General features: G+C 38.8%; 4 protein-coding genes across 4 annotated transcripts in view; 3 read left to right on the top strand and 1 right to left on the bottom strand.

Annotated features, from left to right (window-relative positions):
- Positions 1-604, top strand: part of LOC311054582 (calmin-like) — a gene marked incomplete at both ends in the record, with an annotated part of 6,571 nt that extends 5,967 nt beyond the window's left edge. The window contains 2 exons of the mRNA XM_084070589.1: positions 246-346; positions 548-604. Of these exons, the coding sequence (XP_083926715.1) occupies positions 246-346; positions 548-604 (158 nt within the window). The remainder of the gene's footprint in view (positions 1-245; positions 347-547) is intronic.
- The window catches only part of LOC311054947 (uncharacterized protein), a 431,139-nt gene that overhangs the window by 324,822 nt on the left and 80,454 nt on the right, over positions 1-25,863 (top strand). The gene's annotated exons all lie outside the window — the stretch shown is intronic.
- On the top strand, positions 4,620-17,266 carry LOC311054583 (interferon-induced very large GTPase 1-like; the record flags this gene model as incomplete). The annotated part of the gene is made up of 10 exons (XM_084070590.1): positions 4,620-4,686; positions 4,902-4,939; positions 5,914-6,016; positions 6,232-6,269; positions 7,187-7,289; positions 7,505-7,542; positions 8,567-8,669; positions 8,888-8,925; positions 12,476-15,818; positions 16,134-17,266. 10 exons carry the CDS (start codon positions 4,620-4,622, stop codon positions 17,264-17,266), a joined length of 5,004 nt encoding a protein of 1,667 aa, XP_083926716.1.
- Positions 21,661-25,582, bottom strand: LOC311054585 (glutaryl-CoA dehydrogenase, mitochondrial-like; the record flags this gene model as incomplete). Its single annotated transcript, XM_084070592.1, has 5 exons — positions 21,661-22,696; positions 24,023-24,183; positions 24,323-24,448; positions 25,001-25,131; positions 25,511-25,582. 5 exons carry the CDS (start codon positions 25,580-25,582, stop codon positions 22,623-22,625), a joined length of 564 nt encoding a protein of 187 aa, XP_083926718.1. The 3' UTR covers positions 21,661-22,622.

A 25,863-nucleotide genomic window follows, 5' to 3' on the forward strand; every position in this document is an offset into this window, starting at 1 on the left:
TTCCTGACTATTCCTCAGTTATACACTTTACTGTATTTCCTCACATGATCAACACTGTACTTTAAACACACTGTTTAATGGTGCTGGAAAGGTTTGGTGATAGACCAAAAATGTATAGACCGGTATAGATTAGCCTAATCTGTTATAGCATTGGCTTGAAGTAGGAACTGTCCTAGCCTATGGCAGTGGGCGATTTAGTATATATGATGTGAGTTGGATTATGGAGGCTTGTGATTTGGATGCAGATGTGGATGTTCCCGAACCGGATGAGAAGTCCATTATGATGTACGTGGCCCAGTTCCTGCAGTATTCCAGAGACCTGCCTGTACCGGAGGAGGACATGCAGGTTTGTGTACCAGTCTCTTTGCTTTCAGCCACTCCTGCTTCCACTTTATCTACAGTTATCTCCTTAATATGTTTTGTCCTTCAAGAGAAATCAAGAGAAAGAGAAATCCTGTATTTCTCTTCTCTTCTCTTCTCTTCTCTTCTCTTCTCTTCTCTTCTCTTCTCTTCTCTTCTCTTCTCTTCTCTTCTCTTCTCTTCACAGTCCCTGAGTCCCACTCCTTCTAAAAGTCCCTCTCCTGTCAACATGCCTATTCACTAGGCAGGTAGACCTGCTGACTCTCTGTCCACCGCTCTCTTTTTCACTTTCCTCATTTCTTTTTTACCCTGCAACAACATTATTTTTATTAGTGCAGAAGAGTCTCTTTTGTGTCTGTGTATCTACAGCAGGGCCGGCTGGTATCAATGGGCTAGTGGGGCTAAGCCCCCCCCCTATCTTATGGAATAAAGATGAGAAATTATTATTAAAATGTTTTAGAAAAGATTATTGTATATGCTGGTGGAACCTGGAGCAGCAACAGCATCAAACAGTTACAAGAAAAACACAAAATATGTAAAAATAAAAATAATGGGCTGATTTCTTTTAGCCCAAATCAGCTTCCATTGGCTTTCATTGAGTTGAGTGATTGACAGCTGACATGACACGCCTGCTTGATTTACTCACCATTGGGGCTAATATATTTTAGCCCCCAAGCTCCGCCCTCACTGGCTTTTGACCAATGACAGAAAGGTGTACCTTTCTGTGCTTTGTTCTGGGAAAGTGAAGGAGGATGAACAGGCAGGTGCCAGTATTCAAATGGATTGTAGATTATTTACTTTCTAATCCGTCTTCAAAAGGGTATTGTGGATTTGCTTCATTTATCTGACAAAGTTAAGAAACATGATTGCTGCTTTAATCACATTGGAAGTGGCTCAAGCTGTTTGGGGAAAGTTAACATCGCTAGCTGTGTGTGTGTGTGTGTGTGTGTGTGTGTGTGTGTGTGTGTGTGTGTGTGTGTGTGTGTGTGTGTGTGTGTGTGTGTGTGTGTGTGTGTGTGTGTGTGTCACAGTCAGGGGTCATCCCCCTGGCAGCTTGTGATGGACATTTTCATTAATATTTCATTTTTGCCACGGACATGCAAAATAATCATCTTATCAAAAACACAGTGGCCTAGCCCTAAATGTATACTAATGGACTCCTAATGTGTCTATTCCAATGTACTGCACATTTTAAAACAATAGTATGTCTGCATACTGAGCCACTTAACGACCAACAAATTAAATCCTAATTATTTTGGATAATAATTATTGAGTCTCATCAGTACAGACAGTGCTTGAACCTCAAAAGGGACACTTTAGCTGCACAGGAGAGTGGGTGCCTAATATTATACATTATGGCTATTAAAGAGATTGCTGGCTTTTCAAAAGACAGTGTTACTTGAGGACAGAAGGAGATCAAGTTCTACCAGCTAAACCATTTGGTTTGGTTTGGCAAAGTATGGTAGCTATTGGATTCCATTAGGTGATCAGGTATTCTCTGTTGATGAGAAAGTCCAAGGCATGCACATGTATCAAAGGAAAAAGACACACCCTACAAGCTACACTTGATTTGTTTTTGATTTATTAGACATAATGATTACATGTTAAATGCTTCTCACGGAAGCTTCAAGGATAAAATGCCAATGGAACACTGGAACGAGGAAACTTGAGAGACAAAAAAGATACATGATGAGTGATTAATGAAGGGCATGCCATGCCGTGTCACAATAGTTTGATTAAGGCCTAACTTTGATCAGACGTGAGCTAACTTTCAGGTTGGAGGAGATCCTAGGCTGTGGAAGGAGAGTTTCCATGGATTATGATTGTGGACTGTTATTATAGTTGTCAATTATTGAAATCCCAAACATGGAATATACTTGGACCATGCCACATTTAATGCCTGTCTCAGGACTGCCACCTGCCAATATACAGTGGATAACTTCCCAGTCTCCAGGTTTTTGAAAGTATTGCTACCACTTTAACCCTGACATCCTAATTTTGGGCGTGTCATTATAGGATAAAAAGATAAGAAAATTACTTATCTACAAGCTCACAACATGCTGTGATGTGTTGTGATTGATTGATTTGGATAAAAATGATGCAGCTTTAGATCGGCTTTTCCCTTCCAAATAATATTTGAATTTATTTGATAAGTGACTTCTTTTAAAATGTGTAGCGCTTTGGAATAGAGTAGACAATATGGCACATCAGGAGTCCATTATTATATATTTAGGGCTAGGCCTATGTGATTCTGGTAATATAACTTTTTTTAAAAGCACATTTTGCTATTTTCACAGAATTGAGGCAGTTATTAATAATCATTTCGTTTAGCTTAGTCTTGTTGTCTTCACCTGATGCAATTGTGTGTACAGGTACCATGTGCAATAGGCCTACTAAACATCTCCTGCAACTCATGAAATGAGCATGTTACTTTACGAGTCACCAAAGTTATCCAAGGCATTTTTATATGTTTCTACATTATAATGAAGAAAATATATAGGCTATATCAGATTTTATTTTTTCAAAATAAAAAATGTGCCACGGACATAGACATGTCATCCTGCCACGGACATGTTGATGACCCCTGGTCACAGTGTGTGTGAGAGAGAGAGACTAGAGTCTCTCACCCTCGAAAATCGGCAAAAGTAGCAGTTTTCAAGATGTTTTCGCCATTATCTCTGGAACGGAAGGTCCAATCTGCTCAGTTCAAAGCTTGTTAGAGGCGTGACTTTGAGGACATTAAGCACATAACAACACCTTTATGGGGGTTTCGGGTTTTTGGGCCTAAATATATGGTAATTGTTCGGGCCGGCCCAGTAGGGCCCAGTTAGGGCCGGGCCTTAATTTTCAGGCCCGTTGAGAACTCTTAGACAGACACACTGTGTGTGTGTGTGTGTGTGTGTGTGTGTGTGTGTGTGTGTGTGTGTGTGTGTGTGTGTGTGTGTGTGTGTGTGTGTGTGTGTGTGTGCGTGTGCGTGTGTGTGTGCGCGCAAGTGTTTTCTTGTATTACCATTCTTCCCAAATGTCAGGGAGGGAGGCTGTGTGTGTGTGTGTGTAACTTTAAAAGCAGTGATAAGGAACATGGGAAGAGGTCTACTGTAGGAGGAGATGAGTTTCAGGGGAGTGAGTGACTTGCAGCAAAGGACGTCAGGATGAGGACTCGAGCTTGTCAGGCTACATTGTAGCTTACTGTAGGTGCCCTGACCGCTACACAAGCGGTCCGGGCCACCAGTGTTTTAACGTGAAATACCCCTTAAATGCTTTAGTTTGTTTCTTTATTCTTTCACTTCACTCTCCTTCCATCACATTTTGAGAAACACGTTAACATCACAAGACCCGTCAGATCTGTTCATTAACATTAAAACCTTAACACCTTCTCAACTCCTAACACTCCTGATTCTCACCGCAACACCACCGCTTCCACTAGCACTAACTACTCCTACCTGCCATTGGCCCGCTGTGGTCTGAACAATACCAGGGTGTTCTTGTCTTGTAAGACAACAGCATTGATGACACACAAAGAAGGTGTAGGTGTCTCACGGTTGAGACTCAAATGTACTTGGGGAATTAATAGGTTGAATACTGGACAGGGCAAATCACGCAGTAAAGGACGAGTTGGTCCTGTTCTCCAAATTAATGACTGACGGGGTGTAACTTCTAATGTATCTTTCAAATTAAATATGAATGACAACCTGGTACAATGTGTGACAACTCCCTACCCATGTATTCATATTAGAAATTTGGGACCTTACGCGGCCCGAACCTCTAGAGTACATGCCACTGCCGATGTGACAGATATGGCCTTATATGGAGATGTGTGTGTCTGTCAGGCCTTGTCCCTTTAATGGCCATATATGGATATCTCTGTATTTGTCAGCACTTGTCCCTTTTATTTCGCAAATGGACCCCAAGCGAATGCTTCGCGGGGGTCCCCGCGAATGCTTCCCTCCGTGACATTGTGTGTAATGTTGGGTTGGAACCACCTAAAAAGTTTGGTGTGACCGCACCCTAAGTGTACAAATCAAATGGAATAATTTACTGATCAGATCATAATATGGAAAACTATTTTTCTCATTTGAAACATTCAAATACTACAAATACTACTAGGTACATACAGTATATTTCCTTGGCCATAAGACTGTCTGCCAAGCTGTCTTACACAATAATGTTAAAGATGTTTTTACTGCAGATCATTCACATGTGGAATGTATCCATTTTCTTAGAGTGCTTCCAAAGCTGTTGATCCTGGAAGCTCAGAGATGAAGGATGGCAAAGATGACAAGTCTTCAAAGACCAGCAGCACTGTTCCTGCTACAAGGGAGACAGGTGAAAACATTTATTCATCATTTCAATACTTGAGTAATATTATTAGAAAAGTTAAAAACAAGCAAATTCTCATAACTCAACATATATTGAGTGCTTATTAAAACCAGTAATAACTCAACACATCACAGTTTATTATACTGATTATTATTCTGAGTTATCAGCACTGATACGCTTATTGTATTATGTGTAACCAGATGTTTTATTGATGCAAACAGGTACCAGTGATGACGATGGCACCAACAAAAATGACACGGTAAGATGACTGTTTATGGAGGCATAAGACCTTCAAAACTGTTTTGTCCACTGGTCTAAGTTGCATTATTTATGTTAAACGGTTAATTGAAGACAGGTGTTGAACATTTAAAATCATTCAAGTGGTCATGTGACATATTTGACATATGTCACATGACATGTTTGTACACTGAAAGTGACAACATTCTACACAACAGTAAACACACAAGCACAACAAACTAATACTACAGTATGTTGCCCTAGTATTTGTCTTTACCTCTTAACACATTGAGTGCCAGGTACTATGCATCCAAATCATCCTCAGAGTGGCAGCTTTATTTACTACGTTTTGACGATCTTTGGACAGACGCAGAAGCCACAATGTGCACGCGGATGTACAAAAAAAAAGTGTCCGGGGCGTGGGGGAGGATCCCGTCTATCCACTGGAACAAAAAACATTTCCACCGCGATCTGCCATTTTGGAGCGATCGCCTGTTGAAAATGGCTGTTTTTCACCATAAATAAAATAATCTGAGCTAGGAGTGTTTTTCTACAAATCCTAATAAAGGAATGGACGGAAGTGATGTTTTATGGAATATAATTTATATATATATATATATATATATATATATATATATATATATATATATATATATATATATATATATATATATATATATATATCTGTGTTGCCGTTCACTGATTTCCGAAAAAAAAGTTGCTCTGTTCCCATTGAAAAGCATTGTCAGAATCCGTCTTATGGACAGAATTAAAGTTTGGTGTGACCGCACCCTAAGTGTACAAATCAAATGGAATAATTTACTGATCAGATCATAATATGGAAAACTATTTTTCTCATTCCAAACATTCAAATACTGAGGCATATACAGTATATTTTCTTGGCCATAAGACTGTCTGCCAAGTTATCTTACACAATAATGTTAAAGATGTTTTTACTGCAGATCATTCACATGTGGAATGTATCCATTTTCTTAGAGTGCTTCCAAAGCTGTTGATCCTGGAAGCTCAGAGATGAAGGATGGAAAAGATGACAAGTCTTCAAAGACCAGCAGCACTGTTCCTGCTACAAGGGAGACAGGTGAAAACATTTATTCATCATTTCAATACTTGAGTAATATTATTAGAAAAGTTAAAAACAAGCAAATTCTCATAACTGAACATATATTGAGTGCTTATTAAAACCAGTAATAACTCAACACATCACAGTTTATTATACTGATTATTATTCTGAGTTATCAGCACTGATATGCTTATTGTATTATGTGTAACCAGATGTTTTATTGATGCAAACAGGTACCAGTGATGACGATGGCACCAACAAAAATGACACGGTAAGATGACTGTTTATGGAGGCATAAGACCTTCAAAACTGTTTTGTCCACTGGTCTAAGTTGCATTATTTAAGTTAAAATGTTAATTGAAGACAGGTGTTGAACATTTAAAATCATGCAAGTGGTCATGTGACATATTTGACATATGTCACATGACATGTTTGTACACTGAAAGTGACACCAATCTACACAACAGTAAACACACAAGCACAACAAACTAATACTACAGTATGTTGCCCTAGTATTTGTCTTTACCTCTTAACACATTGAGTGCCAGGTGCTATGCATCCAAATCATCCTCAGAGTGGCAGCTTTTTTTACCATGTTTTGACGATCTTTGGACAGCCGCAGAAGCCACAAGGTGCACACGGATGTAAAAAAAAAAGTGTCCGGGGGGTGGGGGAGGGTCCCGTCTATCCACTGGAACAAAAACATTTCCACCGCGATCTGCCATTTAGGAGCAATCGCCCTTTGAAAATGGCTGTTTTTCACCGTAAATAAAATAATCTGAGCTAGGAGTGTTTTTCTACAAATCCTAATAAAGGAATGGACGGAAGTGATGTTTTATGGAATATAATTTATATATATATCATTCACATGTGAATATGTGTTGCCGTTCACTGATTTCCGAAAAAAGTCGCTCTGTTCCCATTGAAAAGCATTGTCAGAATCCGCCTTATGGACAGAATTAAAGTTTGGTGTGACCGCACCCTAAGTGTACAAATCAAATGGAATAATTTACTGATCAGATCATGATATGGAAAACTATTTTTCTCATTCCAAACATTCAAATACTACTAGGTACATACAGTATATTTCCTTGGCCATAAGACTGTCTGCCAAGTTATCTTACACAATAATGTTAAAGATGTTTTTACTGCAGATCATTCACATGTGGAATGTATCCATTTTCTTAGAGTGCTTCCAAAGTTGTTGATCCTGGAAGCTCAGAGATGAAGGATGGAAAAGATGACAAGTCTTCAAAGACCAGCAGCACTGTTCCTGCTACAAGGGAGACAGGTGAAAACATTTATTCATCATTTCAATACTTGAGTAATATTATTAGAAAAGTTAAAAACAAGCAAATTCTCATAACTGAACATATATTGAGTGCTTATTAAAACCAGTAATAACTCAACTCATCACAGTTTATTATACTGATTATTATTCTGAGTTATCAGCACTGATACGCTTATTGTATTATGTGTAACCAGATGTTTTATTGATGCAAACAGGTACCAGTGATGACGATGGCACCAACAAAAATGACACGGTAAGATGACTGTTTATGGAGGCATAAGACCTTCAAAACTGTTTTGTCCACTGGTCTAAGTTGCATTATTTAAGTTAAACTGCTAATTGAAGACAGGTGTTGAACATTTAAAATCATTCAAGTGGTCATGTGACATATTTGACATATGTCACATGACATGTTTGTACACTGAAAGTGACACCAATCTACACAACAGTAAACACACAAGCACAACAAACTAATACTACAGTATGTTGCCCTAGTATTTGTCTTTACCTCTTAACACATTGAGTGCCAGGTACTATGCATCCAAATCATCCTCAGAGTGGCAGCTTTTTTTACCATGTTTTGACGATCTTTGGACAGCCGCAGAAGCCACAATGTGCACGCGGATGTAAAAAAAAAAAGTGTCCGGGGGGTGGGGGAGGGTCCCGTCTATCCACTGGAACAAAAACATTTCCACCGCGATCTGCCATTTTGGAGCAATCGCCCGTTGAAAATGGCTGTTTTTCACCATAAATAAAATAATCTGAGCTAGGAGTGTTTTTCTACAAATCCTAATAAAGGAATGGACGGAAGTGATGTTTTTTGGAATATAATTTTTATATATATATATATATATATATATATATATATATATATATATATATATATATATATATATATATATATATATATATATATATGTATATATATATATATATATATATGTATATGTGTGTGTGTTGCCGTTCACTGATTTCCGAAAAAAAAAGTCGCTCTGTTCCCATTAAAAAGCATTGTCAGAATCCGCCTCATGGACAGAATTCAAGTTTGGTGTGACCGCACCCTAAGTGTACAAATCAAATGGAATAATTTACTGATCAGATCATAATTATGGAAAACTATTTTTCTCATTCCAAACATTCAAATACTACAAATACTACTAGGTACATACAGTATATTTCCTTGGCCATAAGACTGTCTGCCAAGTTATCTTACACAATAATGTTAAAGATGTTTTTACTGCAGATCATTCACATGTGGAATGTATCCATTTTCTTAGAGTGCTTCCAAAGCTGTTGATCCTGGAAGCTCAGAGATGAAGGATGGAAAAGATGACAAGTCTTCAAAGACCAGCAGCACTGTTCCTGCTACAAGGGAGACAGGTGAAACATTTATTCATCATTGATTTCAATACTTGAATAATATTATTAGAAAAGTTAAAAACTCATAACTGAACATATATTGAGTGCTTATTAAAACCAGTAATAACTCAACACATCACAGTTTATTATACTGATTATTATTTATGAATTAGTTTAGTTATCAGCACTGATACGCTTATTGTATTATGTGTAACCAGATGTTTTATTGATGCAAACAGGTACCAGTGATGGTGATGGCACCAACAAACATGATACGGTAAGATGATTGTTTATGGAGGCATAAGACCTTCAAAACTTTTTTGTCCACTGGTCTAAGTTTCATTAATGAAGTTAGAATGTAAATTGAAGACAGGTGTTCAATATTAAAAATCATTCAAGTATTAATGTGACATACTATGACATGGGTCACATGACTTGTTTGTACACTTAAAGTGACAACATTCTACACAACAGTAAAGTGTACACAAGTGTAAACAAATACTATTGTTGCCCTAGTATTTGTCTTTACCTCTTAACTCATTGACTGCCAGAAATAAAACATTATTTGCTAAGCTGCTGCCAGCGATTTTTGAGTTTTTTCACTAACCTTTGAAAAATCATAGAATATTTATCTCCAGTATGATCGATCCCCCGATCACTTTAAAAGACGTATCCGAGTCTCGTAGAATCGGGGGGGGGGGGGGGGGGGGGGGGGGGGAGCGGGCCGCGGCGATCATCGTTCCATAGTTGTGGGCAGTTGAATGTAGGCTGTTTTCGCCAAAATGCTATACAGAAACAGAGAAAAGGACACTTTTCTAAATCAAACAAAAAGGAAGGGAACAGGCATTTTGTTTTACGATCACGTGACCTGCTGCTGCTTTGATTCAGTGGGAGTCAAATGGTGACTCCCAGGTTAGCGAACAGCGCCATCTAGTGGAAAACCACTGAAAACACCTCACTCGTCAACGGCTCGTGATTGGGGAGCGTACGGGAGTGCTTGGCAGACCACGCCCCCGGAGTGTCGCTGGAATCTAAACTGCGCCCCCGACCGTCTCCATTGGTTGGCCGTTTCCACAATGTAGCTGATGATGACGATGATGATGATGGTTAAAATACGCTACGCTAGTCCGTTTATATATATAGGTTAATAAAACCGAAAGAGTCTATGAATACGCTAGTCTGTTTATATAGGTTAAAAATTGCTTCTCCGCCGGCTATACCGAAAGAGTTTATAAATAGATGGAGACGACCGTTTTGTGCATCCGTTTGCCAACTGTTAAAATATGCTTTTTTTATATATGAATGGACAAACCTGTGAAAGGAGAAGTGTTCAAAAGTAGAACGAGTGATTTCAATCATTATTTGTCACTGTTGTACAAATACTGTTACATAACTCTGTCAAAATTGTGGGTGTCTTTTATATTGTGAGCTTGTAGATACCTTTATTTTCACGACATCACAACATTAGACCAGAAAAATAAGTATATGGAAAAAAAGCACGGTTGCACAAATACACAAAAACTGTTGCATAGCTTTGTCAAAGTTTGGGGTATTTGTGCAACAGTGACCGATAAAGATCCTGATTCGCTACATGTGTTGTTATTTCATATACTTTTTTATCTGGTCTAATTTGTTACTGTTTACTTATCTACAAGCTCACAATATAACGCCTCATCATCTCTGCCAATCACTGATGCCATTCAGGCACTATAGAATTAATTTAAGATGAGCATGTGAATGGATGGTGGCTTTGATGACTCATCTCTGCCATTCAGGTGGTATAGAATTATATATATATATATATATATATATATATATATATATATATATATATATATATATATATATATATATATATATATATATATATATATATATATATATATATATATATATTATATATATATTTATATATATATATATATATATATATATATATATATATATATTTATATATATATTTATATATATATATATATATATATATATATTAGGGCTGGGACTCGATTAAAAAAAATAATCTAATTAATTAGAGGCTTTGTAATTAATTAATCGAAATTAATCGCATGTTTAATCGCATATCAATATTTGACCTGAGAAGCAATTTCTTTTCAGTTAAAACAGATTTTGGTATATGAGTGAATCAATGAGTGAATACATAAGTTTAAGCAACAAAAAATAGTTCTGCACACAACCGTGTTTTTATCCACGCTTCCATCAGAGAGTTTTTTAAATCTAAATTTCCCATCCACTGGGCCAAGCAAAGCAGTCTCATTGCTTCTTGTCCCATTGCGTGCACTGGGGTGTGTTGTCTGTTGGTTGGTGCACTGGTATGATCGGTACGCCTGAAACTGGTCCAGTTCTGTGGTGCATAAACTAAGCGCGATTAAAATACGATTAATTATTTTTAATCGCGTTCATTTTCTGTAATTAATTAATCTAAATTAATCAGTTAAAGTCCCAGCCCTAATATATATATATATATATATTTATATATATATTTATATATATATATATATATATATATATATATATATATATATATATATATATATATATATATATATATATATATATATATATATATTTATATATATATATAGTCTAAAATCTCCTCCTCAACTTGCTCGTTGAACACTTCTCCATTCACAGGTTTGTTTGTAAATGAATGGAGCAGAGACGTGCTTCTCAAGTAGCCTACATGTATTGTAAACCCAACAGGATCATTTTATACTCCACAAATGGAAGTTACATTTTAATTAAGCACAATGTAATGTTAAAAGGGTATACAAGCACTATATAGAATACACAAGAGAAGCCACAGTCAGACTGTAGGGGGGAGGACAGATAGAGGGGTTAGTAGGGTGAGGGTTCAAACACTTCACTACAACACTAAAGGTCCTTACACACCGGCGAATATACGCAAAATTCGGACTCGTTCCGAATAATTAATGGTGCGTCACACTGAACATTGATTCTGCCAATGCACGGCATTCTGCCAATGCTTTTCAATGAGAACAGAGTTTTCTTTTGCGGACATCTGCAAATGTTAAAAAAACAATCCATTCCTATTGAAAATCATTGGCAGAATTCGCTTCATAGGCAGAATTAAAGTTTGCTGTGACTGCACCCTAAGGGTATGGTCACACCGAAATTTAATTCTACCTATGAGGGTGGATTCTGCCAATGCTATTCAATGGGAATGGAGTGTTTTCTAGCAGAATTCAGCGAATGGCAAGAAACCACTCCAATCCCATTGAAAAGCATCGGCAGAATCCACCTTCATAGGTAGAATTAAACGTCTGTGTGACCACACCCTAAAGGGATATTTCACTTTCAAACATGCTTGGGGTCATTTCAACGTCTAATCAGGCTGGGAACCAGACAGATTTTAAGTTGTTTGATTCAGTATTTAGATATTTGATATTCATTTCATCAGACACGTCCCCTTCCTATACAAACCCATTGTAACTTCAAATTTCATTTTAACCATGTTAGATTCATTGTAAACACTGGTTCTGGTGACTGACATTGTCCGTCTAATGTGTGACGGGTTTTCATTTATTTATTTATTTTATTTAATTAATGTATTTAGTTTTTCCTTTTCCATTTTCTTTTTTTCATAAATGAAAAAAGTAATTGAAAAAACACTGCCCCATCTGAAGGACAATATCAGTCACCAGAACCAAGGTCAGGTGTTTCCATTGAATCTAACATTATAATGGAGTTTGAAGTTACATTTTTCATCATATCTGATTGTATCAACATCACATATGGATATGTATTAACTTTGTTTTCTATATTTTGTTTGATTGTTCATTTTAAAGGCTGGCAAAAGACACACATCTGTGGAGAATTCAGAAAAGATCAGCCCAGATGACATCAAACATCAAAGAGAAGTCAATGAACTGTTTTCTAGACTTAACCTCAAACACAACGATCAAGATAAGTTGACAACTGCTGACTTTCTGAAAATCCTCCCTTCTATAAAGAAGCCAGATCAGATAACTGAGAAAGACGTAGCTCATACATTCCTTCAGAAGTTGTTGATGCTAGACCATAGTGCCAGGTACATCCCGGTAACAGTTGACAGTACAGAAGACAAGCATTCAACAGTTTCTCCAAATGCTGATGAGGTTGATAGAGTACACAGTGACTGTGATGATGAGGTTGATACAGACGACAGTGACTGTGATGATCTGTTCAGCTCCACTGTAGTCACTAGTCAGAGCCTGAAGCAGAGCCATGTCCATCCAATGGATGTTCAGATGGCTGTGTTTCACTGCTCAGACAGCTTCCTCAGGCAGAACATGATTACCAAACTATCAAAGTGTCAGTATGCCTTACCTTTGCTAGTGCCTGACCCGTTCACGAGGGACATTGAGTGTCCTTTATGGACTTTTAGACAAATAAGAAAATCCTGGAAGGTAACTGATACATTAGGTGCCATCACAAGTACGAACATGCCTATCTACCAAGCTCAGACACCTATGGTGTCATTTTTCCGCCTTGGCGCAGTGACATCTAAATCTCAGCTGATGAATACCATAATCAATGACCGTCACAGCACGTTCTTTCATAGGAACTGTCCAGGTGCCACCAAATCTCACTGCCTGATAGATGGTATGGCAGAGATTGCCTGGTATTGCCCTGCTGGAAAAGACAAGGATGCTTTCTCTGACTGTGTTGCCTTCTGCAATCTTCATGGAGATGCTGTATCACATGAAAAACAGCGGGAAATACTGGTTAAAAATGCTTCAGTCAATGTTGTCCTTGTGTCTACTCTGAAAAAAGGTGACAAAGGTAGGAAAATTCTGTCAGACCTTCGCAAGGGTCCAAAACCTCTCATTTGTCTGTTTGCTGATGATGACTCTGTTGCAACTCAGATAGGATCAGGACAATTTAAAATAGGTCTGAAGGATAGAAGTCAGTCAGATGTGGCTGCAGAATTGAAAAAGGTTCTTACAAACTTCAAAGGTTCTATGTTAACGCCATCATTCCAACTTGAAACCATGGCAAGAGACTCTGGAATCAGAATAGATGAAGATGACCCTGCATGCCAAAGAGGGTATTCTGCTGCTATGCAGATTCTGGAATTGTTTAAAAGAAAGAAACTTTCAAAGGCAGATATCAAAGACACATTTCTTCCATGTCAAGCCAAAACATTGTGGCATGAGTGGTGCAGAATAAATAAAGGCAAAGACATAGGAAACAAGACAGAGACAGACAGATGTAATAAAGTAAGTGAAATGGAGCGAAAAAGAAGTGAACAACGTGACAAATCCTCCAGTGAGCTGATGAAGCTGTTTATTGAAAACCTACAGACTCTGAAAGGGGATAAACAATGTTTCTTCCTAAAATGGATTGGAATCTTACTGGATAACTTCTTCACAGATGAGCTGTCTGAAATCAGCCAGGCATATGATGCAAAGTGGTCTGAGGTCTTGGCTTTAAAAAATTGCAATGACAAACCAGATCCGCTGAAGGAGAAGCAACAGCAATTAGAAAAACAACTTGAGCAACTGCCTAACAAATCAGATCAGTTGAAGAAAAAGCAAGATGAGTTGGAGAAACTTTCAGAGCAACTGCAGTCAGCAACAGTTGGATTTGAGCACATCTTGAGAGAAATAGGACAAATGTATGAAGCCCATGCGTCTTTGAAGAAGACAGGAGACTGGTGTCAATACCCTAAGCTGGCTGCAGAGCTTATGATAGCAGGACATCCAATGGAGCTGATGGATGGAGATGCAGCACATGTGCCTTTAACATGGATCACTAGTGTTCTAGATGAGGTCATCAAGACACTCGGAGACAAGAGAGTTTTTGTCTTGTCAGTTTTAGGAATCCAGAGCAGTGGCAAATCTACCATGCTGAATGCAATGTTTGGATTGCAGTTTGCAGTAAGTGCTGGCAGGTGCACTAGAGGGGCCTTCATGCAGCTAGTGAAAGTGTCAAAGGAGAAACAGGAAGCCTTCCAGTTTGACTATGTCCTGGTTGTGGACACTGAAGGACTGCGTGCTCTTGAGCTGGCAGGGACGGACACTTTTAAGCATGACAATGAATTGGCAACATTTGTCATTGGCCTGGGAAACATGACTTTGATCAACATCTTTGGAGAGAATACATCTGAGATGCAAGATGTTCTTCACATTGCTGTTCAGGCCTTCATGAGGATGAAGAAGGTTGAAATATCTCCAAATTGTCTGTTTGTTCATCAGAATGTTACAGATATTGAAGCTGGTGACAAAAACAAGGTGGGAAAGAGACGCCTACAAAAAAATCTTGATGAGATGACCAAGTTAGCAGCTGAAGAGGAAGTGTTTAATGCAAAGTGTTTCAGTGATATCATTGCATTTGATGTCGATACTGATGTGAAATACTTTGCCCAGCTGTGGGAAGGCAGTCCACCCATGGCTCCTCCAAACCCAGGTTATAGTGAGAGCATCCAAGAGCTGAAGGACACAATCCTCTCAAAAGCAAAACAGTCTTGTGGAGTTCCACTGTCAGAATTCAAAAGCAAAATTAAAGACCTTTGGGATGCCCTCATTAAAGAAAACTTTGTTTTCAGTTTTAAAAACACACAGGCAATTTCACGTTACAGAACACTCGAAGAAGAGTACGGAAAATGGACCTGGGCTTTAAGGGAAGCCATGTTGGACATTGAAGACAATCTTCAGAACAGAATTGTCAATCACAAAAACTTGAACAAGATTGAAGATGATCATTTCAAAGGAATGAATGACAAGCATAAAGAAGTGGTAGAAAAAATGAAAATTCACTTTGATGCTGATACAGAAGTACTGGCTCAGTGGAGAGGACAATTTGAAATCAAAATTAAGGAGTTCCGTGATGAACTGGTGAAAGGAGCTAAACAGAAGCTAGAGGAAATGATTCAGCAGGGCGATGCTCGAAACAAGCTGGATGATAAGAAGACAGTCTACGAGAACAAGCTCCTACAGAAGAGCAAAGAGCTTGCCGTCAAGCTAAAAGACAAGACAAAGGATGAAAAGCAACTCAGAAGGGCGTTTGATGATGTTTGGAAAGGTTGGGTGAAGGACTTCACTGCAGATATTCCTTCCAAAAAGGGGATCGATATTCAAGCGGATGTAGATACTATCCTTAAGGATATAGGCACTGAGTGTGCTCTTATCGTCGACCGCAGAAACTGTGGTATGTACAATAATACATCTGACTATGTACTAACGTCTAAAGGGGGGGTCAAAGCTTTCTTTGGGATTACTAGTAAGGAACAACTTCCCTTTGAAACGGTTAAACAGATAGAAACCTTCATTGACAATGTTAAGGAAAACTCCATCGCCTTAATTAAGGGCAAACCTGTTAAAAATACAGGCTACAAAACCATTTACTTGCATGAAGTAGCAAATGAGGTCAAGCACCAAGTGAAGGGATTTTCATTAGGCAAGAAATACGCCCTTAAACCTGAGTTTGCAGTTGATCTTTTACTTCTTGTATTTCGAAATGCAGAAAAATGGCTTTCGAAATCTCACGAAGAATTCAAGAAGATCAATGATCCACTCACTTATTTGGAAAACCAAAAGGAGCAATACTACAATGTGTTCAAAGGCCATTGTAAAGGAAACTCTTCTGCCGCTGTTCTTGGTGAATGGCTTTGTAGCAAACTGAAGAAGTCTATCACTCAGGAAGTCTATAACAAGACTGCCCGTCACTTGGCTGCAGAGATGAAAAGTAATTCCCCTCCCTTGAATGGGAATAGGTTGAACTTGGAGAAACATATTCTAAAATCACTGGCAGAGCAAGAGGACTTTGGCAGTTTCATGAAATACATCAAAAATCCAAGGGAACACACAGAGGAGTTTATACAAAAAACTGTTAAGTTATATATCTCCATCGACACCAATCAGCACAAGCTACTTGCATTCATGAGGTCTCATGTGGAGCTAGTGTACGAGCATCTGAATGTAGCAGTGAAAGAGGCGACAGAGAAAGTCACAACTAAGAAAGGAGACACCAACATGTGGCTAGAGGAGTTTTCCAGTCTGTTAACAGATAATCTAAGTTTTGGCAACTGCAATGAAAAAGTCAATGACATAAAGGAGTTTGACTTTCTTAAAGACGAGATTAAGAAAGGCCTTGATTCCATGAAGATGGATTTGAACAGCCTCCCAATCGATATGGAAGATGTCAGAATGAAGCCAGATCAATATCTAATCGATCACCTTTGCAAGTGTTGCTGGGTGCAGTGTCCTTTCTGTGGCGCCAGTTGTACCAACACCGTCCCGGAACACAAAGAAGAACACGATGTCCGTTTTCATCGCTCTCCCGGAATTAATGGAATGCACTATACCAATGAACCAATACTTACTGTTACTTTCTGTACAACAAAGGTGGGAAGTGATGGATCTTTCCACCTTACAGAGGAAGATAAGACCATTCCATACAAAGAATATCGAGATGGTGGTCCAAAGTATGAAAAATGGAACATCACAGCTGATGGATCTAACTTGGAATACTGGCAATGGTTTCTCTGGACATTTCAAAAGAACCTGGAGAAGTTCTATGCTATGACGTTTACGGAGATTCCTGAACAATGGAAAGATATCACCAAAGAGGACGCTATTGAAAGCTTATCGAAATAGGATATGTAGTCTGTGACTGGAAACATCCACAACCCTCTTCAAAGTAACACAATCCGATACTATCGTTTGATTTGCTCTTAAAAGAAGCTCAAAATATATGCACAATACAAGACCGGGTGTATTAACAGCCTGGCTTCCATGATTTTTTTTTATCACAATAGGTGAAAATAAATGAAACCTCCTTGGCCTACTGTTAGTTTGCACAAAAATGTGGTGCTGATCATTCCACCGAATTGTGAGATTAGGCCAGGATTAGGCCACACACACAAACACACACACACACACACACACACACACACACACACACACACACACACACACACACACACACACACACACACACACACACACCAGACCCTTGGTGACTCTGCCCCTAGAGTGCCATGTCAGCTGTGGCTTATGGCTTTCCATGTTTTAAGTAGATGTCTATTGTGACAATTATTTAGAAGACCATGCCTGATTGAGTTTAGTTTTGAGATTTCCAAATGTGACATTTCATTCTATTGGAGATCTATCTACATTCTACTGTAGAATAAGTGTAATGAAAAAAATGTTTTTCCCAAAAGGATGAATACATATTTCTATGAAGAAAATTGAGTCATGAGATATCATTTTATTTTGTTTCTTTTTATTAAGTTGTATTAAGTAATGTCATGCTTTGTTCCTGACAATTACATAGTGGAGGCAGCATTTTATTTCATTTTTTTCTCTGTGACTCTGTGAAACTAATCATTCAAAAGCTATCATTAAATGTGTTTATGTGAGTTATTTCCTGGAACATGAAATGTTTAAGAAGCTGAACTAAAAAAATACTGTATGCCACATGTTTGTGTAATCACACTTAATTTGAAATAAATATGGAGAATCTATTATTGACTTTGAAAAATATGACTGTACAAATTAGACATTGTGACATTGTCACATTGTGACATCAAATGTCACTTTTAAATCTGGCAAATTTCACAGAACATTGTATGAGTGATACGTGGATTTGATTAGTTGATCGAGCTATTTAGCTGACTGTCATTTACTGTAAATCATCAAATAAATCTTGTAATTGACCAAAACGTCTATTTTTTTATAACTTTGTAGTGAAAGCAGAAGCATTTTATTATTAGAATGCATATCCATCAGAGTGTATTTTTAATGGACAGTTGACAATAAGAAAACACAGTTCATGTATTCAATTACAGTAGTGCAGATGTTTGATAGAAATAAGATACAATCAGATCAGATAAGTGAAGCTTAAAGGTAGGGTAAGTGATTTGCTTTGGTTAAAATAAGTGTTAAATAGCTCTATATTCTGATAGTACTCATTGCTATAGAGTGTTTGTTCAGTATTAGTCTCCTTGTCTCTTCACCTCTTTATTAAACAGAAAATGCATTTTCGTTTCAGTTTCAGTTTCATTTCCAATTGTATCCAACCAGGACAGAGAACTCAATCAGGATATAGATTAAACAAGTGAAATTGGAAGTGATGACACAAAAAAATGAGCAGACAAAATTGGAACTGGAACACTATACAAATTAAGCTTAAAAATGGGTACTTTCTCCTGATTGGCTGAGATTTTGACACCTACCGAAAATATATTTTCTGTTTATTAAAGAGCTGGAGAGACAGGGAGACATCTGTTACTGAAAAAACACTCTATAGCAATGATTACTATCAGAATATAGTATTTTAACCTTTTAACAAAATACTTTTTGTTTTAACCAAAAAATATCACTTACCCTACCTTTAAGCAGACAACCAGAGGTAAATTTAGTTCACACACAATGCTGAACCCTCTCCAATATTACATACTTTCACCTGGTTTTACTTTGATTGTTTTTCCCATGTTGCTCCTTTGAATTGAATTGAATTGGAATACAGGAGAGGACAGAATAAGAGTCCAAAGAGAGAAACAAACTAAGATAAATAAGAAAATTAAAATTAAACAGAATGGAATAGAATAGAATACAAATAAACCAGAATAAATACAGATTCTGATACTAGTACTACATACTGTATCTGGACTGAGTCTCTGAATGAATGAGTTAAAGGTACTGTAAGTGATCATGTGTTTGTTTGTTAAAGGAGAGATCCGGACATTTTAAGTGTTATCTTTGATGTGTCGCAAATCACTCACCAACTTTGAAAGGGACGTTGAGTTATTCCAGAGAGTCCCCTGTCGTCCAGTCTGGCGACCCCCTCCGTTGGCATAATGGGAGCCTGTGTAAGAGTGAAAATCGTCTATTATTCGTCTATCTTGTTCTGCACGAACGCTAACTTGCGCGCGACATTCTGTGCATGTTTGAGTATAATGAGACTCCACGATGAGCAGTAGTAGAGAAAAAACTAACTTTGCATCGGTTATAATAGACGATTTTCACTCTTACACGGCCTCCCATTATGCCAACGGAGGGGGTCGCCAGACTGGACGACAGGGGACTCTCTGGAATAATTCAACGTCCCTTTCAATGTTGGTGATTAGCGACACATCAAAGATAACACTTAAAATGTCCGGATCTCTCCTTTAAACAGATATTTCACTTTCAAATATGTTTAGGGTCATTTTAAAATCTACTCAGGCTTTAGTGTTTCACCCAAGACAGTTTTTAAGTTGCTTGATTCAGTATTTAGATATTTGATATTCATTTGATCAGACACCCTTCCTATACAAACCCATTGTAACTTAGAACTCCATTTTAACAATGTTAGGCTCATTGAAAACACACGTCTCTGCTTCTGGTGATTGACATTGTCCTTCTAATGAATGTTAGACTGATTAAAACACAGTCCTGGGGGAATTGCTTCCATTGTGGTCCTATATATTCAATTCATCAACAGAACAGAACATGAACAGAATATTAAAACACTAATACATGTCATCAACAAATACAAAAAGAAATACGGCAGTGTCTGACCCCTCATGTCAATGTCTATCTATCTCTACTAGTATGATGCTTTTTTTTTTCAGGTCAGTTTTGAAAGAAACCACTGATTCACATCCTTTAATGGATGATGTCAGGACATTGTACATTATACATATCTTTATTATTATTCTATTATATATTATTATAAATATTTAATAGATGATGTCAGGGCATTCTACATTATGGTGGCAGAGTAGTGGAATGAGAACTGTCCTATGTTTGTTCTAAATTTGGGGGGTACCAGATCGTGGGCAGTGGTCTTTAACAGACAGGCAGGCAGGCAGGCAGGCAGGCAGGCAGACAGACAGACAGAAGAGGAGTAGCTAATACTTTCAGCTGAAAAACGAGCACAATCCTACTCAATCAACTTTAAATGAATTAAGTGCTTAATCCAAAAGGTTACTTTTAACCTGGCATGGCCAAAAGATCCCACGGCACACCTAGATATACGGTGTGTTGCACCCATCCATAGTTTACCTAGGAAAGTGATAAATATCAAGTATGTTACCCCTCTGTTCAAACACAATCCCACACGTTTATATGACTAACATTAGAATTAGGTACTGTATGAATAACGCTGAAGATACCCAAAAATCACCAGCAAACTTTTTTATTTTTAATTGATGCATTAGTGTTCCTTGTTGACTTTAAGTTCAGCCTCTTTTTACAGTAGGCTATGTTTTCAGAATAGATATTGTAAAGAGAGGCCAATGTTTTCAAGCAGAAAAATTTGCTAATTGTAACCTCAAAGGGTCAGAACTAAGAGGTAAGGTTATTGCCAGACTGGAGAAAATATGTTCTCATTGGAATGTAAAACTAACTGTGCAAATCAGTAGATATGTTCCTCTTGAAAATTCCAGTTTAAAGTGCAGTGTTTCCACTAGACTACACAATTGTCTATAACACTGTAGTGGTGGACAAAGCAGCAAGGGCGCCGATACTGTGGGTGCCTCGGGGCTAAAGCACCCAGGGGAAATGAAGAGCACCCATCACAAACTCATCACAAAAAAGGAAAAAACACAGACATCTTCACTTTTGGTACAAAATGAACCGAATTAACCGCATTAAAGTAACAAAATCCCCCCAAAAAGGTAACAAACCTGCGCACCCAGAAGCGCGGACATAAATCGGCACCCCTGCAAAGCAGGCTACACAACCCTATACTCCTGGTCAAATATTACTCCACTGACTGTCTCAAGTGAAAGTTCCCACATTTTTAAAGGTATTATGATTAACACATTGCTTTTTGCACTGAAACCACCTGATCTAGACTGCACAACACCCAGACTCCATAGACACAATTTGTCTCTCCTACACTGTCTCCCTCTCAGCCATCATACTGCATGTCTCTCCAAACAGTCTCCTCTCTTGGCTACCCTTCTGACTAAACAAATAAAGGAAAAAAAGGACAGTTATACAATCATTTTTTGACTTACAGTAGATTCTCTCGTGACAGTGGCTAAGTAGAAATCAGCACAGACACACTGAGTACTTAAATACACTTTATTCATTTAAAAAGGTCAACAACCTTTATGTTTGACAAACCAAGCAAACAGATGACATCTGGATTTAGGGTATGTAGTCATAGTAAAGTGCTGACAGCTTTCATTATGCCATCTTGTAAAACAGTAATCAAGGGGTCAACCTTAGAAGATTGATTGCATCACATCAATAATACCAGAAAATCAGTAACCATTGCAATTCTATTAAGTCATCTGACATCCAATGAGCTTGACCTTATTCCAAATGTTTTTTTTTATACTATATTTATTTAATTTAAAAGTCCAGTGCAATGAGAATTGCATTTCTCAATTTCGTTGTGTAATTAGTACTGCAAACCCATTGTAGGCTGCCTGCCTGCATTTCTGTCTGTCATTCTGTCCATAAATTAGCTGATGTATATTTGCTGTTTATTTGTTGAGGTTAGAGGTGCACTCATCTAAACGTTGTAAAATCCTGAACAAAATGATGCTCATTGTGTTCGAAATCAATATCAAACATTGAGTAACTTTACCCATTTTAACTCTCAAACTGAAAAGGAACCATTTCAGGGTACGTGGGGAACGAGAGTAGAAAAATAGCACTTTTGAAGTTGAAAAAAAAACGTAAGTCTAATTTAAAGAATAATTACACTCCACACGCGTTCAGTGGTACATTTACCTGTGAAAACCAGACTTGCAACAGCATTTCTCTCCACGTAAAGCTTTCATCAAGTACATCACTCTACAAACGTCAGAGAAACTTAACTGTTACGTTGACGTAGATATTGATCTGTCCAAGTAATCTGGAAAGTTTGTATGTTTTTTTATGCAAGAGTTGACTTGATATCCTCTGTAATGCTTACATTTTATGGCCAAAAAATTGCCGATCAACAGGCTTGTAGATCTGCAATTTTCGACGTATAAATGAAGCATTACTCCATGTTTGGAGGAGGATGGATCTATTTGCCCACGGTGAACGACTGTAGTCCAGTGATGGCTCTGCCCAGGATCAGAGCATGGATGTCATGTGTACCTGGAAAACAACAGAATCAATGACACATTGGTACAACATACAGCATGTGCACAGTGATATCATGCAGCCCTACTAACTAGGGGAACGTTATTGGTTGGAATTATCACCTTCAATTGTAAATAGGCTCTATGTACAGCAGCCATATTGGAAAGAAATTGGGCCTCTTCCTTACTTCCTTCACAGGTGTTACCAATGATTCTAATGAAGGCTCTGTTCCATTTAGTGTAGCACAGTGGTTCTCAAACCTTTTAATTTCAAGGACGCCCATAACAGAGTTACACACATGTAAGGGGCCATTTATAACCCCCTCAAGGAAACATGAGGGACCCTGGACCACACTTTGAGACCCATTGGTGTAGCAGAGTGTTTCCAGTAAGCCAACATGCACAATATCAGCACCCTGACCCTGACCCTTCATTAGTGTCATTGGTAACACCTGTGAAGGAAGAAAGAAGAGGCCCAATATCTTTCCAATATGGCTGCTGTGCATAGAGTCTATTATCCTACTATCCTACTATAATTCTAGTAACCTCTGTCCGTCTGTAGTGGTGAGTGAGTGAGTGAGTAGGTGAAGCTACCTGGTTCTCCTCACTGGCTGGACCAATTGCTCTGATTTTGCACACAGCCATTGACCATTACCATCTGAACTTAACTGTGAAGCCCGTTTTTCAATTTCATCAAATATCAGCTTCTTATTAGCGTTTATGTGTAAAACACTGTCGCCATGGTTACGGGGCTGCCCAGCTATGGGACGAACTGCCTCCCGGGTTGCCAGATCATGTGCGCATATCCCCCCACGGATGCGTCGACCGGGTATGGTCTAGTAATCATAAATACTGTAAATGGATGAAGCATGTTTTTGCAGCATGGCTCTGTAGGAGACCGAGTTGTTCTGTCTGTCGGTGTATCCAGAGCTAATCTCGCAACCCGCTGGACTCATAATTTCTAATGCACAATGCCAGTAGGCCAAAAGTACCTCCATGCATTTTCTTTATTTTTTGAAATATTGAACTTACTGTAATGTGTTATAATGGAATTCCATTAGGCTCGGATCGGGCTGAAACCTGGCCCAAATATGGAATCGTGCGTCATGGATATGTCATAGATGACTGACGTCATAGATGACTCATCACAGGTTGGCCACATATTGCTCCAATGAACCTAACCAACAGCTAATGCGGCATCTACGTTTGTATGTACAGTAAGTATTCTTTATACTGTATGCTCAGTTGCAGATCTCGCCCAGCCAGCAATTTGTACAGTAGCTTTGTTTTGTGGACTTGTAGATTGGCTATGTTTAGGCTGCATGACTCCCTGGCTCCCTACCTTCGTAGGTGTTGACGGCCTCCAGGTTCATGACGTGACGGATGATGTGGTATTCGTCGGCGATGCCGTTTCCTCCCAGCATGTCCCTGGCCTGCCTGGCTATGTCTAGCGCCTTGCCACAGCTGTTCCTTTTCAGCATGGAGATCATCTCTGGGGCCGCTCTGGTGGGAGACGCACATAGTGTCATATACCGTTATCCGTCATTTTTTTGGCCCAATGCAGAGTGGAGGGAAGGCAACACCTGGATAATAATTAACCCCCAATCTGATACAGACTCGGAGGAGTTAGAACTGTATTTACTTCTTGTCGTCGATGAGTCTCCCCAGTTGTAGACAGGCCTGTAGGCCGATGGTAATCTCCGTCAGCATGTCAGCCATCTTCTTCTGCATCAGCTGGTTCCTGGCTAGCGGCACGCCGAACTGGATTCTAAAACCCATAAAAATCAATTAGAGATCATTATTTTTAAAGCTCAAAACGCTAAAGCCGGCATAATTCTCTGCCATACACGAACAGCGTAGACATAGACTTACAAGTCCAATCTCGCACTTGTAAGTCACTGTGGCTAAGAACGTCTGCTAAATGCCTAAATTGCAAATGTAGCTGGACGATAAGTCTTTATTACATGAACCCTCACGTCCCTATTCTGAGCATGTCATAATAGGCGAACATTCGGCAAAAATAGGTGAACATAAATCAACACCTGTATTTTATTTTATGAAAATATGTTTTCGGTGAAGAGATTTGGTGTAGAGGGGAAAAAGAGGAGGGGACAAAGTACAAAGAAACTTGAAAAGGAAAGAAGCAAGCACTCATGAGACGAGTTTACGAAGTACAAATGTACAGGGTGCACGGTTCAGGCGGATAAAGTTCACAGAAAATAACAAAGCCCTGGGGGACCCCTGGTCAATGAAGTATCTACAGTAGGGTTTAAGAGGTTAAACGCGTGGTATGGAAAACGTATCCACCCTGGCTGCTTACCTGTCTAGCGTGTACTGGCGAGCGGCGTGGAAGCAGAACTCGGCAGCTCCAAGGGCGCCCCACGCGATGCCGTAGCGAGCGTTGTTGAGACAGCCGAAGGGACCCTGGCACCGGACAGAAGGATTATAGCACTTAGTTCACACTCACATGAAGCAGAAACCGCATTTTTAATCTACAGCAGTGGTTCTCAAAGTGGGGTCTGGGGACCCACAGGGGTCCTTGAGAGGGGGTTCCAGGGGGTCCCCAGCAATTGAACTGTTTAAGTCCTATTTTAGCCTAGCAATAGATCTGCTATTTAAGCTGTTTGAACATTTATGAACTCTTTTTTTATTTTTGATGACAGAGTTACAATGGTTAATTCCATAAATTCGAAACGAGGGGTAAGCACGCACATCCCAAAACAATTTATCGGGTGCAGGACAACAATACGTACATTAACATACAATGTTTGTATGTTAATGAGCGTTGGTGCAGTGTTAAATCTGTCATTGTTAGGGAGAGTTTGTGTACCCCTGATGTTGAATTGCTCTCTGTCTCTCTGCGGCCAGCGTATCTGCCGAGGGAGTTCCCACAGATATTCATTACAGTCGTTTATATACATCCAAAAGCTAATGAGGCTAGCGCCTGTGAGCAGCTTCTCAGGGTCGTACAGAAACTACAACTAATCTCCCCTGACGCACCAAATCTCATCCTTGGTGACATGAACCATGTGTCTTTGAAAAAGACTCTCAGAGACTTCCATCAATACGTAACATGTCCGACTAGGTCCAACAAAACCTTAGACATGTGTTTTGGTAATGTCAAGGACGCATACAAATCTGTACCCCTCCCGCCACTGGGGGCCTCCGATCATAACTGTGTGC

The sequence above is a fragment of the Gymnoscopelus microlampas genome (genome assembly GCF_963454915.1).
Source record: "Gymnoscopelus microlampas genome assembly, chromosome: 11".
Classification (NCBI taxonomy): Eukaryota; Metazoa; Chordata; class Actinopteri; order Myctophiformes; family Myctophidae; genus Gymnoscopelus; species Gymnoscopelus microlampas.